The sequence below is a fragment of the Halichoerus grypus genome, chromosome 1 (assembly GCF_964656455.1).
Source record: "Halichoerus grypus chromosome 1, mHalGry1.hap1.1, whole genome shotgun sequence".
Taxonomy (NCBI): Eukaryota; Metazoa; Chordata; class Mammalia; order Carnivora; family Phocidae; genus Halichoerus; species Halichoerus grypus.
Genome location: NC_135712.1, coordinates 119,611,263 through 119,631,505, shown reverse-complemented (window position 1 = coordinate 119,631,505; position 20,243 = coordinate 119,611,263). Strand labels below are relative to the sequence as shown.

General features: G+C 40.1%; 1 protein-coding gene across 1 annotated transcript in view; it reads left to right on the top strand.

Annotated features, from left to right (window-relative positions):
• Positions 1–20,243, top strand: part of CLSTN2 (calsyntenin 2) — a 610,129-nt gene that overhangs the window by 230,807 nt on the left and 359,079 nt on the right. Inside the window, exon 2 of the mRNA XM_078071189.1 lies at positions 502–624. Coding sequence (XP_077927315.1) covers positions 502–624 — 123 coding nt within the window. The remainder of the gene's footprint in view (positions 1–501; positions 625–20,243) is intronic.

Genomic DNA, 20,243 nt, shown 5'->3' with positions numbered 1-20,243 from the left:
GAATGTGAGCCTGGAGGAGCCTGCTGTCCCATTCAGACTTGCAGTGGGCAGAACTGCTCTCTACCCTGGGCATGATCCAATCCACAGAAATGGATCTCAGGAACCAAGACCTGAGAAGAACAAGGCATATATCCCCGCTGCTCTAAACTGACTCTTGATTAGCTCATGACTGCTGTGGAATGGCTAGCTTGAGGCTACCACCAATCCTAGAGCAACTTTTAACTGACCTTTTGAAGCATGATGGTGGGGGAAGGGGACGGTGCTGCCCTAACTTTCTTTGTGCTCACATGAATTGTTGAACTTCTCTCTGAATCTCACTTCTCTGGTTACTGAGGTGTAAAATGGGACTAACTAATACTCTATGTCTCTCATGCGGTTGTTGGATGAGAGCCTATGACTGGACAAATGTGCAATATTAATAATATTATTATTAATCCATAATAATATTCAAGTGATGATCTTGAAAGTCAATCCTTGTTTTGTTTTTCCATTGTGTTCTAGTCAACAAGCACAAACCATGGATCGAGACTTCATATCACGGAGTCATAACTGAGAACAATGACACAGTCATTTTGGACCCACCACTTGTAGCCCTGGATAAAGATGCACCAGTTCCTTTTGCAGGTGAGATGATGGTGTCCTACGGTTGGGCTTGGCTCACTTTGGAGCTGTGCTGGGAAGCCTCCACAGAGCGCAGGCTCGGGCTGTATATAGCTGTTGTCATCCCCTGTGCATCTCATAGATCAGCCTGTGATTTCAAAGCTGTGTGCGTCTTCTGACCGCTGGTGTGGTTCTGATATCTGGTGTGGTTCTGATTTCTGATTTATGTTTTTTTTTCCCTTGGTATTGCCTCCAGTGCAAGACCTTTATTTCTTCTTCTGAGAGATGGTATATTGCTGAAACGGCCTCTGGAGTTGGAAAAGCTGGGCTAGTAAGGTCCATAGGGAAATAATTTTCCCTCTAGAAAGATGACCTGTAGACAGATTAAGTATGTGACCCCCTGTCCCAACTACACATATATCATGGACAGGTGAAGACTTATAATTTGGTAGATTGGCAAGAGAAAAGGGGGGGAGGGGAAGGACCAGGAAATATTTGCTAAGGATAGGACAGGGCTGTGCCCTTGAGCTTCACAGTGGGTGTGGCTTTTGGTGGAGGAATCAGAACACAGTGCCATTTTGCCCTCTGCAGCTTGTGGCTAGAGAGTCTTCTCATTATTATCAAGATTATGACTACTTCCCTCTCAAACCTCCTGCAAGGGCCAGGTCTCAGGAAGGGTGTGTGAAGAATATGGCTGTCTCACGTTTCCAAAGATTTTGGCAAAGAGAATGGGATGGCTGATGGTAGGGGGAGGAGGGAATGGACAAAGAATTTCTGAAGATGCCTGCATCATGAGTAATATTGTTAGCATTTTATAACTGTCAGGAGAAAGACAGGAAATTTAATGAAGGTTTTCAAGATTTCTAGAAGATTGCTTTATGATAGATGGGTGCCAGGCTCAGGTTTTCACCATGATGAAGTCTATTTTTTCTGACAGTTTGTCTGCTACATTATGAGCTACTTGGGCAGAAAAAATTGTCTCTTTCACACATCTAAGAGATAAGCTCTATGAAGGTCCTTTTTTCATTATGGAACATTGTAAAGTAAGGAATGAGGGGGGGGGTTAAATGGGGAAATTCAGGTTATGTGAAGATAAACCCATAAGCATTCTTGCGGAGCATGGGGAAGATATCTTGACTCTCAGAAGAAGGCTTTATCTTTATTTTATGTAGAATGATAACCACCAAGGGCACCTAACTGTGACTTCCATGGTGTTTAGAATTAGGATATTTCCATACATCTTCCAGCCATCCTCAGAGGTCCCAGCTCAACCAAATTCCACTTGGAAGTATGAATCCCATGCTGTCTTTTCCACAAAAGATGAGTTGTCTTCCCCAGACCTTCTTTGCCAACCTGGGAATATTCCAGTGCATCCCCTTCTTGGACATAACTAGATGATACTAGGGTTAATCAGCAATTCTTAACCCCTAGAAATGAGATTTTAAAACAAACACTAGCAAAACTGTTTGGGTCATGGAAATGTTTGGTTTGGAATGCACTGTGTGCTTAACAAAATAGAGACAGTATTTAAAAAGTGGGAGATTTAGGACAAAAACACAGGATTCTGGTTTATCTTGATGAACCAGATTGGAAATACAGGGCTAAGTCATGGCTTCCCTCTTGAGACTGAGCATGGGCTCCTGGCTTCCCTGAGCCCCTTCTCTACAGCCTGTGTGCAGAGGTCTTCCCACCAAGCAGGTCTTCTTGTTCACCTTTCTTTTCAAGTGTGTGACTCCTCTTTAAAACATAACAGAAAAAAACCAATGACATATTAAACAGGAAGTAAATGTGTGCCATTAAGTCACTTTAGTATAATGAAGCTAACACTTTAAAGATGAAGGATGTATCTGATTCTTCATTATGTCTACCCTCAGCATAGCCCTGTTCTCCTCCAGTAGTGAACTAGGAAACTGAAGTTGTTGAATAAGCTGTCCTACAGTAAAGTGATAAGCTCCTTAGTGTACAGACCGAAATTGGGAGGGGCAGTTTAAGCAAATCTGATATTTAGAAGTTTGGACTTACAAAAGGTTACTTATTTTCCTTGGTTATGGGGCTGCAGAACAATTAATAATTTCACCTGAAGATTCAACAAAGGGTTTCTAAATCATAAATCCATCAAATGCCTTTAAACTTGAATTTGTATTCTGACCATTTGATGTGCCCACTGGTTTTCAGACACATCTGGAAATGAAGATTTGCTTCTAAGCCAAGGCCTGAGTAGTTATTTCCATCTGAAGAAAATTTCTATGCTCCTCTTGATATTTGCAGCTGCATAAAAAAAAATCTAGCTTAATGCATCAAAATATAATCTTCCAAGCTCTTAAGAGTAAAAAATAAAGGTGCTTTTTGGAATGGTCAAAGCTATTTTTCTCAGTGTTATTTATGATCAGCTCTAAGACAGGACACAGGCACTAGCCATCCATCCATGCTGCAGACGTTTATTTTAAAACATTTATCTTAAAAAGAAAATACTGAAGATTTATTTCAGATCCCTATCATTCTCATAAAATTGAAAAATTCATATCTTCCAGCTCCATCAGTTCTGGAAGTCAACTGCAGCTTTTAGTCCCCCCCCTTATCAACTGTTCTTGTATTGTGTGTCAGTTTTTCTACCCCTTTCCCACTGGTCTTTATTTCCAATTTAGTCTGTGAGGTGAGCTGTAAGCTTGCTGGGAGATGGTTCCATCCATATCATTTTTTCTCTGTCCCATTTCTTTTGTGAATTCCCCCCCTTTAAAAAAATTTTAAGAAAAATTTCCTATGTAAAATAGCACTCATTTAAATAAAAGTCATGGTCACACTTTGCATATAAATGCAAAATTCAGGGATATAGAATAGCTTTTACTGTATATTTCTTGATTGTGACAATAAGTGTGTATTGTAGAAAATGTGAAAAATATAGTGAAACACAAACAAGTATGAAAAATATGTTTTCTTACCCCCCAGAGAGAGCCTCTGTTAACACTTTAGAGTATTTCCTTCTAGTCATTTTTCTACTCTTTTTTTTTTTTTCAAAAATTGTGATCACACCTCATATTCAATTCTAACAATTTATTTTTCCCCACTAAACTAATGAAAATATGCCATTTATTAAATATTATTCTGCAGCTGATTAAATGGCTACATGGTATCTTTCTCAGTGAATATTCTGTAGCTTACCATTCTCTTTTTTTCTAGCTTTATTGAGATACAATTGACATATAACATTGTGTAAGTTTAAGGTGTGCCATGTATTGATTTGATAAACTTCTATATTGCAAAATGATTACCACCATAGTCTTAGCTAACACCTCTATCATCTCAAATAATCGCTATTTCTTTTTTGTGGTGAGAACTTTTAAGATCTACTCTCATAGCAATTTTCATGTATATAATACAATGTTATTAATATAATCACCATGCCATAAATTAGATACCCAAAACTTATTCATATTATCACTGAAAGTTTCTACCCTTTGAAAACACCTCCCAATTTCCCCCCACCCCCAGTCCCTGGTAACCACCAGTCTACTCCCTGTTTCTGTGAGTTGGGCTTTTTAAAGCCAATTTCACATAGAAGTGAATCCACATGTAAGTGATATTATGTATGTGATAGAAGTGATTCCACATACAGACGCCATATATAAGTGAGATCATGCAGTATTTGTTTTCCTGTGTCTGGTTAATTTCACTGACCATAATGCCCTCAAGGTCCACCATGTTGTCACAAATGGCAAGATTTTCTTTCTCATGGCTGAATAACATTCCACTGTATAGATATACCACATCTTCTTTATCCATTTTTCCATTGACAGAAACTTAGGTTGTTTCCACATCTTGGCAATTGTGAATTATGCTGCAATGAACATAGGGATGCAGATATCTCTTCAAAATCCTGAATTTATTTCCTTTGGATATATATCCAGAAGTAGGATTTCTGGATCATATGGTATTTCTATTTGTAATATTTTTGAGGAATCTCTATACTGTTTTCCATAGTGGCTGTACCAGTTTGCATTCCCACCATCAGTACACAAGCGTTCCCTTTCTCTGCATCTTTGCCAACACCTATTTCTTCTTGATGATAGCCATTCTGACAGGTATGAGGTGATGGGCAATTTGTCTGTTACAATTCTTTTTTAATATAATGTGTCTACATTTCTGATTCTATCATTTGGATGGGTTTCCAGAATTGAAATTAATTGATCAAACATTTTAAGATTCCAGAAACAGGGCACATGGGTGGCTCAGTTAATTAGGTTAAATGTCTGACTCTTCATCTCAGTTCAGGTCTTAATCTCAGGGTTGTGAATTCAAGCCCTGCTTTGGGCTCCACGCTGGATGTGGAGACTACTTAAAAAAGTAAATTAATTAAAAAAAGAAAGTTCCAGAAACATGTTAAATTGCTTAGTTGTATGAGTTTGCAGTCCCATTCTCACCGCAGTAGTCTCATTCCCTAACCCCTGAATGGCTTGTTCTACTGGTGTGATCTAGTGACCATGTGGTAGAATCACCAATAACAGTAGCCTCGTCATCTTCATCTGTAAAATAATACAAGCTTTCCAGTGTTGTTATTTTGATTAAATTTAAAGAATAACTATGACGCATGTTATAATGATTCAAGATAGAGTAGAAGCTTAATAAATTCAAGTTTTGTTTTGTTTTTCCATATCCTTTTCTCTGCCCATTTAGTAGAGGAGATAATCAACTCAGAGAGAGGCCAAGCAGCTTGCTCAGTATCCCAGGGCAGGCCAGCCATGGGGCTGGGACTGCAGCCCAGGGATTTTTACCACTTGCTCTGAGTTCTTTTTCCCAGTGATGTAGCCTTTTGATCCCTGCCTCACCTGATTACTAGAGGTGTCAACTCTCAGTCAGTGAATCCTCCCTCAGACCTCAGTCAAGTCCATTAGACCTAACTTAGTTCTCAACCTAGTGTCTGAGCCCCATGGACATGACCTTCTTAGAGAATCAGATCCAGGAAAATCCTTAAGTAATAATGAAAATCTTGTCCATTGCATGGCAAAAAATGATAATGAAAGCAAGCTGGCACACTGTGAACTTATTAATTTCTACATGAGCCCCACTGAGGCCTGTTAGGAAACTGTGGAGACTTTTAAATTTGAAGGGAATTAGATTGCCTTTCAGAGATAATAGAACTGTTCATTTGTCTACATTGGGCCAGTCTGGACTTGTCTTTTGTGAGGAAAGGGCAGCAGGGAATGATCAGGTATAATTGGCTGGCTTTTCAGGCTGGGTGACTCTCTGAAGGAAAATTGCCCGGGATGTGATTTGGCCTGGGTTGATTAGCTGGTTGCAACAGAAGTTTCTCCCCTCTCTGTGGTTAACTCCACTCACCCTCCTTGTTCTGCTCAGAGTCTGCCCACCTTATCTTTGGACCTGCCCAGGGACATTGTTTGTGCTTCAGGCACCCTAGGTCCCTGATGGCAGGGATCCTCCCCAAGGGTTTGTGCAGCCCCTGTGTCTTATGGTAGGAAGAGAATGAGAGTGTGAACAGCCACAGGCTTGACCGGCCACACATTGCTTTATATTCAGGCTCTGCCATTTGCTAGCTGTAAGGTCTCAGATAAGTTACTGAACTCCTCTGAAGGACAGTTTGCTAATATTTAAAATGGGGGTAAACAGAGTACCTACCTCTAGGTTAATATATGGGTTAAATAAGATACTAATGCTCAGTGCCTAGAGCACTCCTGGCCGCCAGTGGATGTCCAGTATGTCGCAGTGCTGATAATCTTAGCAATGGTAAAAATGAGAATAATCACAGTAAGTGTAATTCTTAGTATCATCAATAAGCCACAGTGTTTTATTCATTTTAGGCTGATTACAGTTCTGTGATTATAACCTGTGATAATGATGTTAAAGAAAGGAGAAAAGTGAGTTTGGTATTTGTTCTAAAGGCTTAATGCCATCACCCATCAAGCTATGTTGCCCAGACTGATCATGTGCCAGTGCGAAGACAGTAAGTTAAATAATGTAGGCAAGTTGTTTGTGAATTGTGCCGAACTCTATAAATATTAGTTGGCAATACATTTCCTTAAATTGCACCTATAACCTGTCCCTGTGGAGTAATTAGTTGCAAGATACACTTTTAGATTACTGCAAACCACATGCCCTTTTATTATAAACACACACACACGTGCCAGGCATGGCACATAGAATTGTATCCAAGCCTCACACCAACTCTGTGGAACAAAAAGGTCAGCTATCATGATTCTGTTTTACAAATGAGGACATCGAGACTTAAAAAAATTAAGTAACTATTCAAGGTTACCTAGCTGAGGATGGCTCAGCCCTGTCACTCAATTCCAGATGCTCAGACTCCAAGTCCTCTGCCAGTTGTCCAGTGTGGGGTACATATCTCATTGGCAGTAGAAGATCTACATGGTACCTGGACATATGGTTAAAGAATGCTGAATCCCATGCTAGGTCATTCCCTTTTAAGTTCTTCTTCAGCCTCTCTGATTATGTCAAGGAGAAAGGCAGCTTGGGAGGCTCAACACCTCTCAAACATTTGCTAATGTCTCTTTTTGACAAAGAAGGAACAAGCTCTATCTCAAAGCATTCCATAGGCAACACTGAGGAGGTAGAATTTTAGTACCATTCTGTTGTATTTTATTTAAGTTACTTTTTCTTTTTTTGAGACAAGTATTTTTGGCTTTTCAGGTTTTTTTTTTAATAAATTCATTTGGGTTTTTTAAAACCCCAAATTTGGTTTTGAGATTTTATTTATTTATATATATATATATATATTTATTTATTTATTTATTTATTTGAGAAAGCAAGAGCTCATGCACCTGCATGTGAAGGGGGCGGGACATGGGCAGAGCGAGAGGAAGAGGGACGAGCGGACTCTGTGCCTAGCGTGGAGCCTGATACAGGGCTCCATCTCATGACCCTGAGATCATGACTTGAGCCAAAACCAAGAGTCAACGCTTAACCCACTGAGCCACCCAGATGCCCCTAAAACCCCAATTTAAAGAAAAATGTAAATAAATAAGTAGGTAGTTCATGGCAGTGGCAAAAACCATGAAGAGGTCTATGATTGAGTACCAAGTAGAACACCATAATCCCCTCTGGACCTCATTCCCCACCCAGCCACTGCAGGACTACCCACTGTCTTCAGTCTCCCCTGCCCCATGGCTCTCTGAGCTCTGACCCTGGCAACAGGGGAGGCATCTATGTTGGCCTCACAGTAGATGGGACTTTGTATTCCAGCTGGTTTGTGTGGGGGTCAATCTTGTGGGCCAGAGGAAAGGTGGCCCCTGGTGTCCCACCCTGGTCTCCGAGCATTCTTGGCCTCACCTAGAAATCAGTTTGTGGCAGTCCTTGCAGAGAACTGGGGATTCTCTGAAATCCACAATCTGGATTACAGCCTTGGACCTCACAGAAATAGAATCAAGAATAAACAGGACCAGAAAGACATGGACCAGTGTCTATTCATTAGAGTACATCTGAAAATTATGAAAAGGAATAAGGAATAAAACAAAATTAACCCACATTCCAAGACCCTGCTAGACCATTTTCTATCTGTATATAGATACATAGTTCTTATTAATTTGGATCATCGTATACATGGTTCAGAGTTTTTGTGTTTTCATTTTTTATAGACCTTTTCCAAGCTGACCAAAATATATTTTAAAATATTACTTAAGAGTAGGATACATAATTATATATCATATAGCCCTATCATAGTTTATTTAACCATTCCATCATTTTTATATATTTAGATCATTTCAGTATTTTTCCACTTAAAAAATATAACATTGCCATGGGCAACTTTGTTTGAAATACTTTTCTTAAACAAACAGGAGTCAGGGTTTCATGTTTATGGTTTAGTTCATAGATAGTAAAAAAAACAGATGTGTTCTATTTTCAGTGACAGATTGAGATTGTGTTGTCAGATGTTTTTGCTGATATGAACTGTGATTGCCCAATTTTTGAGCAGATGGTGGGGTTCAGAATAGATGGGAAAGTAAGAACTGGACTGACTCCCACACCCGTCCGCAGCCTGTGGCAGAGCCCTCAGTGCTTGTCCCCGCAGGCTTCAGGCCTCCATCCCTGTGATGAATTCTCTCCCTCACTATAGTGACTGTCATCTAAGGCTTTCCAGTTGTAGGCAAGGTGTGATTTGAGAACTCAGCAGGGTAATACAGAAGTTGCTTTAGAGCTGGGGAAAATGCAGAGTGAGGGCATAGCAACCAGTAAACAAACCAGAAGACCTGGTCGAGTTGATGCTTGTGTCCTCTGTGGAGGGTGGCCATGACAGCATCCATTTGTAGTCCCTAGGAGCAGCAAGGCCTGTTGAACCACCTGTGGTCCTGGTCCCGGTGGTGGTGGAGGGATCTGCCAGGCAAACTAGGAGAAAGAAAGAGCTGGTATATCCATCACTCTGAAATTAAAATATTGAATTGGCTCTGTTCTTGGCGCTCTATCTTCCACCAGTTTGGCAACTGCCAACCTTGACAGTGATTCATTGGGGTTGGGGGCATATTTAGATCCCTTTCTTGGTTATCCCTCCATGAGCACTGCATTCACTCCAGTGTTTCCTTTTCACACTTTTTACTACTCCCTCCTATCTGCTGATGGCCAAGAAGCTCAGGAGGCAGATCTCAGCACTGGACAGGGCCTTCCATATAATCCTTGGGCTCGTGGAGCCTGGAGCACAAAGCACTGGCCTTGCTGAGAAGAGAAGTGAACATCTGTCCTACCTCAGAGGTAGTCGGTGGCCCCTTTCTATGGTTTAGCTGCTCTGCTGGAGGAAGAATGAGGAGCTTCCCAGCTTCACTGCTGCCCATCAGTTTGGGGTCTTTGCCCTGAATTTTCTTTCATCTTGTTAATTATCCTCTTTCTTTGCCCACCCCTGACTTGCTCTCAGTGTCCCTAAAGCTGTCTGCATATTGCCTGCCACCAGGCCTTTTGTTGTTATGGTTTTCATTTCTCTCATTTTGAAGGCCATGTGTATTTTTGCTGTACGGCAACTCAGTCTAGGTAAGTTTAGGATGGCCCATCTCATCTGAAGAATTCCACTGTCCACCTCTTCTCCATTATGTTCCATGTTTAATCCTGGTGTCCCAGGCCTTTCTATGGAAGCCTAGTTGCACAGGGTTCTTTGTGAGCAGCTGGGTCCCCTGTGAGTATGGTCACATGAGCTCCACTTGTGCTCTGTGTCAGAGGCAGGCACTGAGGGGGACATCCCCTCAGGATGGCTGGGGGAGGGCTAGGAGCCAGAGTACAGAGGAAGGAGGGCAGGAACAAGAGCTGGCCAGTTAAGAAGGAACAAGAGGATCCCAGATAAATGCTCATAGCAGCGGCTGGGCTCCATAGTCTAACGAGAAGTAAGAGGCTATTCACCAGTACGCCTGACCTTCTCATTGAGAGGACTCTGGCAAAGTCCTGCTCCGGTTCAAACTAATATCTAAGGGAGACCCAGTGTTTACCTGTGGGTCATTTTCTGTCAGTTAGGCTGAAAAGTGAGGGACATTCAGGGAGTCAAACCATGTTGGTTTTCCCAGGACTGAGGGTTTCCTGGAACATAGGACTTTCAGTGCTATAACCAAAAAGATCTTGGTTAACTGGAGTGAATTGGTCACCCCACAGGAAGGATGTGGAGTTCTAGGGTAGAAAGCTTGAGTACTGGCACTAGATTGCTTGAGAAAAGCCCTTAAAGGTAGGAATTTCAATTCTTCTGGAATTCTGAGTTAATGGCAGTATTATAGTAAAACAAGATGAAAAGTGAACAATGAAATCAATAATAATAGCAGGACTGGTGACAGCCCATATGGTAACTGTGAAAATTAGAAACAGGTGCCCTTTCTTACATATGGACAGTCTCCCACGTTAGAGAACACAACGTGACAAGTGGAGAAAGAGGTGGATTTCGGCTCCTACTTGTCCCCTCGGTCTTACATACTTGTACAAAAAAACAACTTGCACATAACAGCACTGAAAATTAACATTTATCAAGCTCTTACCATATACCAGGCACTGTACTAGGTATTTTGCACACACTGTATCATTTAATTTTTACAACAATCCTCTGAAATAAGTATTATCATTGTTCCTATTTTACAGGAGAGACTGAGGCTAAACCAGATTATGTAATTTTCTCAGAACACAGTAGTAATGGTGAAATTGTAATTCTAACCAGATGTCTCAGTTAGGTATTGCTGTGTAACAACCTCTCCAAAACTTAGGAGCATCAAAAAGCAGCCATTAATTCTTTCTTAAGAGTCTACCTGTTTGTTAGACAGCTCTGCTAATGTGAGCCAGGCTCGGCTGGCCCCAGCTGGGCTTGTCCAGGTATCTGTGGGCCGTTGGTGAGTAGGCTATAGGCTGGCTGGTCTAGAGTGGCCTTGGCTGGGATGACACTGTTCTCTCCCACGTGTGCTGGCCCAAGCATGTTGGCAGGCGAGGCTGAGTATCTCCCTGTGGTGATCACAGAAAAGCATAAAGAGCACAGATATGTGCAAGCACTTTGGCAAGCTACTTGGAACAAGTTTGTCTACTGGCCAAACAAATCGCATGGCCAAGCCCAGAGTCAGTGTAGGAGTAGACTATGAAGGGCAAAGAGGGGTGACAATTTGGGGTCATCGGTGTGGTCATTCTATCACAGCCTGCCCTTACGCCACAACTCTTCACACCTCTTCCTCATGTAAAATATGCTCACTTTATTTTAGAATCCCCAAAAGTTGCATCCAATCATGGCATCTGGCTTGCAGCCTAAGACAGGTCTGGATGCAGGTCTCTTGATCCAGAGCCCAGTGAGTTATTTTCTGCCACATACCCTCCAGGGAAGAGAAAACCTCAACAAGCTCCCTTTCAAAGAGGAGAGGAATGGGAGGCACACAGCAGTCACTGGGCTGGCCTGTCGCGATCCTGATATCCCACTAGAGAAATGGTGCCATGTCCCTCCATTTTGACAGTCTTTCTTAGGAGTGGCTCCCAGGCCACTGTTCTCTACTACTCCCTGTTAACCACTCTTCTCTTTCACCATCATTTGGTTCTGCTCCATCCCAAGCTAGTGGACTCAGCAGGAGTGCGCACAAGGTCCTGACCTCAGTCCTTGGGGACACTCCTACTTTCATCAGTGTCTCTGACTCTGTCCAGCCTTAGCGAAAGACAATGGGTCAAACCTAACTCCAAAGCCAGGGTTCCTTATACAATAAATCAGAAAATACAAAAAAGTGAAACAAAAAACACACCTTTATTTCTATCAGAGAAACAATTCAGAGGATATAGACATCAAAACTCCAAGCCTGAACACATCCTGAGGTATTGGGTACTCCAAATCTATGGCCTGATGTACAAATGTGATGCAAACATGTTTGTGGTCCTTTCCCACTCACTGCCCCTGCTGGCCAAATTCTAGGCCACATGATCCAGACCCCTCCCTAACTGTGATTGGACCTGAAGTGGGCACCTGGCTCAAGGCAGCCAGTGAATAAACTCCTTACAGACTATGACTTGCTACCTGGATAGAAAAGGCCACACAGGCCAATGGTCTCCTGTTTGAGTGCTAAGGGAACATGGGAGAGTGTGGGGGTTCTGAATGAAGTTTCTGTAACACATGCAAATCACAGTTAAGAGCCCTTGGTCAGCAGACTGAGGCAATGCAGCTGGTCCCAGGGAGAAGCAGATGTGCCTGGAGGGACAGGTCTAAGTGGTTCCTCTTGAAACTGGCCTCCATTCCCAAGTGGTCCTGGTGTGCAGGTGATCTTGGATTTCCATGAAATTATTCTCATTGTTGTACTTTATTTCCACTCTCCACTGAGATGACTATGTCTCTATCCCTGGAAATCAAAGAGGCCAAATGAAAACCAGCTGTTAATATGGTTTTCCATATTGAGGGCAGGGGCATTGTTTGAGCTACAGGAGAAAATAGAGCCCAAGAATGTTCAGGTAAGGGGGCAGCATAGTTAAGAATGAGCAGGGAATTTGAAAGCATTGAAGAAATCCTCTTAAAAAGCCATACCAGTGATCATCACAGTGAAATCAATGATGACTGAAAACCAGCTCCAACTGTCAGTAATTGGACCGTTTAATAGCCAAGCTTAGACAAGTTAATACCGATTCAAATCCCTTGTCCAAAAGCCATTTCCACAGCTTACAACAGTGGCCATATTGAATAGGCCTGGAATCGGAGCCCATCACAAATATTAATTATGAACATGAATATGTAAGGTCAATGGTTTTACTTTAATAGGAATTTGGGGCCTATGAATGTAAGTCCTAAATGTCTTAGACTTGTTCGAGATTCCAAAGCAAAGAAGAGGAGTATAGCAGGCATTTATAGTTCATTCTGCTTGGCATTGTGTCCAGTGTGAGATCACTGAATACCTTGGCGTGAATTCAGAGCTCGATTTTATTATCTTGTAGCTGCCTGTAATCACAGATGAGGCATCAAAGGCCAGCTGTCCCCCATGAACCTTGACAGTCTGTATAAACTAATTACTTTTTTATGAGCCATCCTTTCAGAGGTTTGGAGAGAGAGCCTATTAAGCCAAGTTCAATATGATCTACAAACTAAAAATTATTATTATTTATCTAAGTTGCAACTGAGTGCTGTGGTAAATGACATCCTCTGTAATGATTGGCTTAGGTGGCCATGGACTTCATTAAAATACAATACTTTGTGTTGTTTTTTGTTTTTTAGTTTTTTTTTTTTTTTTCGTTTTAGGGGTTTTTTTTCTTTTTAGTGGGAAGGTGAATCCCAGTGTGGCAGGAGTTCTTTCTGCACATTAATGATACTAATAGCAAAATTTGAAGAGCAAGGAAGAAAAAACACAAGTTTGGAAAGTGAGGGTACATTAGCAAAAGCCCCTCTCCTGGCTCCACAAGGCTGTGGATTGCAAGGGTAAAGACTATGTATGCTCTTTGTCCCTGAGTCCACTGCACAAAGAGCACCCCTTGGTCCTTTCCCTTTTGGTATGCCTCTCTCTTGGAGTCCCTAAAGAGATGGGATAACAGATAAAACACTCACTGCAGCCTGCCCTTAGACCACCCCACTTGGTGCTGTTCCCAGTTGTCTGTCACGTTAAGTGACGCCGTCTGTGCCACCGTGCCTCACATGTGGTGGGCCAGCCGGACCATGTGGGGTGTATTCTATCCCAGCCTCTGCCACTGGGCGCTCCATCACTACCTGCCTCCAGATGCGTACTGCTGTGATGCTCTCTTTCGTGTCCAGTATGATGATGACGGGCCCCGGGTGGCACGTGGCACTCCCCTTCATCACCTCCCTCCCTTCCCAGGAGGAAATGGCTTTTTTCCTCTTCTGGCCAACTCTTGCTCAGCAGTTCCCACAGAAACGTTGCTTGGACTCCCAGTACTACAGTTCTTTGTTTTACCATAAACTCCTCCCTTTCCAGAGACAGATGGGGGTTCCCAGGCCGTAGATATAAGGGATGGGTTCACATACCAGCCCTGGAGCTGTGCTGTGATAAGTACTTTTCCACTCAAGTGCTCCCCACTGACCTGCCCTTGACTGTCTGAGTTCCTTCTTTTGTAGTTTTGTAGTATTACTTTCCTCTGACAAGTAAACATTCCTGTCAGTTACGTGATTTCCGTGGACGCTCTCCACTCATTCCTCCTCTCATCCCCACACACCGTCCATCACACATCACTCCATGTGTCTGAACCTGATTTACAGAGAGGGTCCTGAGCTACATGCAAGCCAGTGTGAACAGCCAGATAGCAGGGGAATAGCAAGAAGGACCATGTAATTCCACATGCCCCATATCAGGATCATGTCCACCGCACCAGGACTCCTGCAGTGACAGCATGTAAAATAGACCCTTGTCTCCTAAGGGGCATCCTCGCGGTTCCCATGATCAGTTCTTTCCTTGGCCATGGGACTTGCCACACTGGGCTTCAATTGTCTATCCATGCCCCTGCCCTCTCACTGGTCTTGAGTCTGAATCCATTGTGTGTCCCTAGCACCTAGCACTGTAGGTGTTCAATTAAAGTTGGTGCAATGAATGATTGATACTGTATTTCATGCTTAAGCTAACCTATCACCTTCTCTTATTGCTTTTGGTGTATTTGCTCCTGGATTCAGCTGCATTCTGTGCACTTTTAATCTATTTAATTGTCTGTTCCTCATACCAGAGTGAGCTTGTTTATCCTTGTATCCTGGCATACAACCTAGCTTAGAGGCTCCTAGTAAATATTTGCTAATTTGAGTTGAAAGGACTGAGTGGGTTCCCAACCTACAGCTAACAGCATGGGGATAGACGTGGGGAACATTGGTGTTCAGGGAAGTCTCATCTGGTGCCCACATTGCACACTGCAGGGGCTAAGACTGACTCCTGGCGGCCCTCTGATGTGATTGGGAGCAAATCCACCCCACCTAGTGTGTTTCCCAGATCACTACTCCCACACTCAATGTAGCCAGTGCAGGAAGAGACCTGGTTTAGGGAGGTCTGGACACTAGAGGGGACAGTGGTGATCCAAAGAGATTCCTTGTGGTAGTGGAAAGTTACCTTACCTAAGGGAAGAGGCAGCTGCTACTCAGTGCTGGCTAATTTCTTTTAAGAAGGTTGATTTTTAAAAACAAAATTATTTTCAAATCGTGGTGATTTGCATGCAGTTGTAAGAAATAACATGGAGGGACCCTGTGTACTCTTTATCCAGTCTCCCCCAGTGATAACACCATGGTAAGCCATAGTACAACATCACAACCATGATATTGACATTGATTGTCAAAATACAGAACATTTCCATCATCACAAGGATCCTTTAGGTTACCCTTTTATAGCCACACCCACTTTCCTCCCATCCACACCCTCCTTAACTTCCTGGCACCACTAGTCTGTTCCCCTTTGAATAATTTTGTCATTTCCAGTATGTTATATAAATGGAATCATCATTTACCCAAAGGATACAAACAGTGATCCAAAGGGGTACCTGTGCCCCAATGTTTATAGCAGCAATAGCCACAATAGCCAAAATATGGAAAGAGCCCAGATGTCCATTGACAGATGAATGGATAAAGAAAATGTGATACACACACACACACACACACACACACACACACACACACACACACACACACAATGGAATATTACTCAGCCATCAAAAAAAGAAATCTTACCATTTGCAATGACATGGATGGAACTAGAGGGTATTAAGCTAAACAAAATAAGTCAATCAGAAAAAGACAATTATATGACTTCACTCATGTGGAATTTAAGAAACAACACAGAGGCTCATAGGGGAATGGGGGGGGGAATAAAACAAAATCGGAGAGGGAAACAAACCATAAGAGACTCATAACCCTAGGAAACAAACTGAGGGTTGCTGGAGGGGAGGTGGGTAGGGGGATGGGGTAACTGGCTGATGGGCATTAAGGAGGCACTTGATATAATGAGCACTGGGATACAACTGAAAAATTACTAAACTCTACCTCTGAAACAAAAAAATAAATAAATAAATAAATGGAATCATCCAGTGAGCAGCCTTCTAGAATTGGAACTTTTTTCACTCAGCATCATTTTCTGGAAATGCATACAGGTTGTTGCCTGTATCAGTAGTCTATCCTTTTTATTGCCAAGCGGTGTTCCATGGAATAAATGTACCACAGTTTAACTATTCATCCACTGAAGGACATCTGGGTTATTTCCAGTTTTTAGTTACTATGAACAAAACTACTGTAATATTTGAATACAAGTTTTTGTGTGAAAATAAGTATTCACTCCTCTGGCATGTCAAGGAGTAAAATTGTAAGGTGGTATGGTAGTTGCATGTTTCATTTTTTACAAGACTGCTAAACTGTTTTCCAGAGTGGCTATTGCCATTTTACTTACTAGCCATCAGCAATGGGATGAGTGATGGAATTTCTCTGCATCCTCACCAGCATTTGATGTTATTCCTATTTCTTATTATAGTTACTCAAATAAGTATGTAGTGTTATTTCATTGTAGTTCTAATTCTCATTTTTCTAATAGCTAATGATGTTAGATATCTTTTCATGTGTTTATTTGCCATGTATATGTCATATTCCACGAATTGTCTCTTTTTGTCTTTTGCCCATTTTCCAATTGGATTGTTTGTGTTTTTCTGTTGAGTTTTGGGAGCTCTTTACATGTTCTTTTTTTTTTTTTGAAATTTTATTTATTTATTTATTTTTTAAATTGTATTATGTTATGTTAATCACCATACATTACATCATTAGTTTTTGATGTAGTGTTCCATGATTCATTGTTTGCATATAACACCCAGTGCTCCATTCAGTACGTGCCCTCTTTAATACCCATCACCAGGCTAACCCATCCCCCCCACCCCTCTCCCTTCTAGAACCCTTAGTTCGTTTCTCAGAGTCCATAGTCTCTCATGGTTCATCTCCCCCTCCAAAAAATGAAGGGGGGGAAATCTTTACATATTCTTAACACTCACTAGTTCTTTGTCAGATATCTGGTTTGTAAATATTTTCTCCATCACATAGCTTGCTTTTTATCCTCTTAACATGGTCTTTCTCAAGGCAAAAGTTTAAAATTTTGATGAATTCCAATTTATCTTTCTATGGATTGGGTTTTTGTGTCCAGTTTAAGAACTTTTTGCATTGCCTGAGATTTTAAAGATTCTTTCTAATGTGTTTTTCTAAAAGTTCTATAGTTTTACATTTTATATTTAAGTGCATAACCCATATTGACTTAATTTTTATATGCGATTACATTAGGTTGAGATTTCTTTTTTTCCTTTTTCTATCTCCTCCTCCTCCTTCTTTTTGCCAATGGATATTCAATTACATACTATTTGTTGAAAAGTGTATCTTTCCTCCATTAAATTGCTCTTGCACCTTTGTCAAGAAAACTCAGTTGGACATAGTTGTGTGTGTCTATTCCTGGGTTCACTTTACTGTTCCATTAATCTATATGTCTACTGCTGCCTCAGAACTACACAGTCTGGGTTACTACAAGTATATAAATCTTAATTTTGGATAAATGAATGACTCCCAATTTATTTATCTTTTCCAAAACTGTTTAAACCATTTTAGTTCCCTTAACTTTCCCTATAAATTTTAGAATAATCTTGTCTACATCTACAAAAAATCCTGCTGAGATTTCAATAGGAATTGAATTAAACTTGTTTATCAATTTGGGGAGAATTGACATTTTTACTGTGTTGAGTCTTCCAATCCATGAACATTCTATCTCTCTCTATTTGTTTCAATTTTCTTTGATTTTCTTCATCAATGTTGTGTCATTCTTAGCATAAAAATCCTGCCCATGTTTTGTTAGATTTAGGCCCAAATATTTCATTTTTAGGTGACTATAAATGGTATTGTATTTTTAATTTTGTGTTCATTGTAACTATAGAGAAATACAATTGCTCTTTTTTATGGTTATGTTTTTATGTTTCACATCCTCCAACCTTGCTGGACTCCTACATAGACGATCATGTCATCTGCAATTTGAAACAGTTTTATTTCATTTATTGTCTTACTGCACTGATTAGAAATGAGAGGTTTTCTTGCCTTGTTCCGGATCTTAAGGAAAAAGATTCAGCCTTTGACCAGTAACTATAATGTAACCTATAGGGTTTTTGTAGATGCTCTTGAGCAAGTTGAGGTAATTTTCTGTTTCAAGGTTTCTGAGAGTTGTTTTTTTTTTTTTAATCAAGAATGGGTATTGATTTTCTCAAATTCTTTTTTTCCAGTATCAATAATTTTTCTTCTTTGGTTTGTTTATATGGTGATGGATTGATTGATTTTCATATATTGAACCAACCTTGCATCCTTAAAACAAACCCTGTTTAGTCATAGTATATGATTCTATTTATAGGTTGCTGCATTTTATTTGCTAAGAATTTATTCAGGATTTTTTTGTCCATATTCATGGGGGATATTAGTCTGTCGTTTTCTTTCTTTGTATTGTCATTATCTGGTTTTGTATCACGGTGATACTAACTTCATAAAATTAATTGGGAAATGTTCCCTCCTTTTCTGTTTTCTCAAAGAGATCATGTAGTATTGCTGTTAATTTTTTTTTAAACATTTGGTAGAATCCTCCAGTGAAAACTTTTTTGGGGCACTTTTGAAATTATAAGTGAAATTTCCTTAGTAGCTATAAGGCAATTCAAAGTATCTATTTCATATTTGGTAAGTAGGGGTAGGTTGTGTTTCTCAAGGAATTGGCCCATTTCACACAAGTTGACAGATGTATGTATATAGAGTTGTTTTTAGTATTCTCTTATCATCCCTTCAACATCTACAAGAGTCTATAATGATATATGCCAGTTCAAACACAATATTGGTAATTTATGTCTTCTCTCTTTTTTCTTTTGGCAGACTTGCTAAAGGTTCATCAATTTTATTGATCTTTTTGAAGAACCAACTCATTTCATTGATTTTTTTCACTATTGTTTTTCTATTTATTTCTTTGCTTTTTGTTCCTATTTTTATTATTTCTTTCATTCTGCTTGTTTGGGCTTGTTATTCTTTATCTAGGCTTTTGAGGTGGGACTTTGATAATTGATTTGAGATATTTTCTCTTTTCTAATGCATGCATTTAATGCTATAAATTTCTCAGCACCTCCTTTGCTATGCCTACAAATTTTGATGAGTTGTATTTTTATTTAGTGAAGTGTATTAGTTTTATTTTCATTGAGAATTCCTCTTGGAGTCATAGTTATTTAGAAATGTGTTGCTAAATTTCCAAATGTTTGGAGACTTTCCTGTTATCTTTCTGCTGTTGGTTTCTATTTTGGTTCCTTTGTGGTCAGAGAACATACTTTGTATGATTTTAGTTCTTTTAAATTTTTTGAGGCTTGTTTTATAGCCCAGGATCTATCTCAGTCATTATATGTTCTGTGGGCACTTGAAAAGAATGTATATTTTGCTATTGTTGGGTGAAGTGTTCTAAAAATGTCAATTAGATCCTGTTGGTTGATAGTGTTGTTAATTTTTTCCATATCCTAACTGATTTTCTGTCCAGTTCTATCAATTGTTGAGGGAGGGCTGTTGAATTGGTCAACTATAATTATGAACTTGTCTATTTTTCCTTTCAGCTCTCTTAGTTTTTGTTTCACATATTTTGTAGCTCTGTTGTCAAGTACATACACATTTAGGATTGTATGTCTTCTTGGTGGGTTGACCTTTTAATTATTATATATCATCACTCTCTGTCTCCAGTGATGATTTTTTTTTTGCTTTTAAGTTTACATTATCTGATATTAATATGGCCACTCTGCCTTCCTTTGATTAATTTTTACATGATATATTTTTTCCATTCTTTTACTTTCAATCTGCCTCTATCATTATATTTGAAGTAAGTTTCTTATAGATGGTATTTTGGATTTTAAAATTTACTTTTCCAATCTGCCTTTCAAATAGTGTATTTAGATCATTTATATTTAATGTAATTATTGATATGTTAAGGTTTAGATCTGCCATTTTATTTATTGATTTTTTGTATGTTCTCTCTGTTTCTTTCTTTTTTTTTTTAAATCTCTGTTGTTGTTGTTTTCCTTTTCTTTTTCTTTTTTTAACCAACTGAGCCACCCAGGTGCAGTGCTTGTTTAAATTTTTTTTTAAATTTTATTTTATTATGTTATGTTAGTCACCATACATCACTAGTTTTTGATGTAGTGTTCCACGATTCATTGTTTTCATATAACACCCAGTGCTCCATGCAGTATGTGCCCTCCTTAAT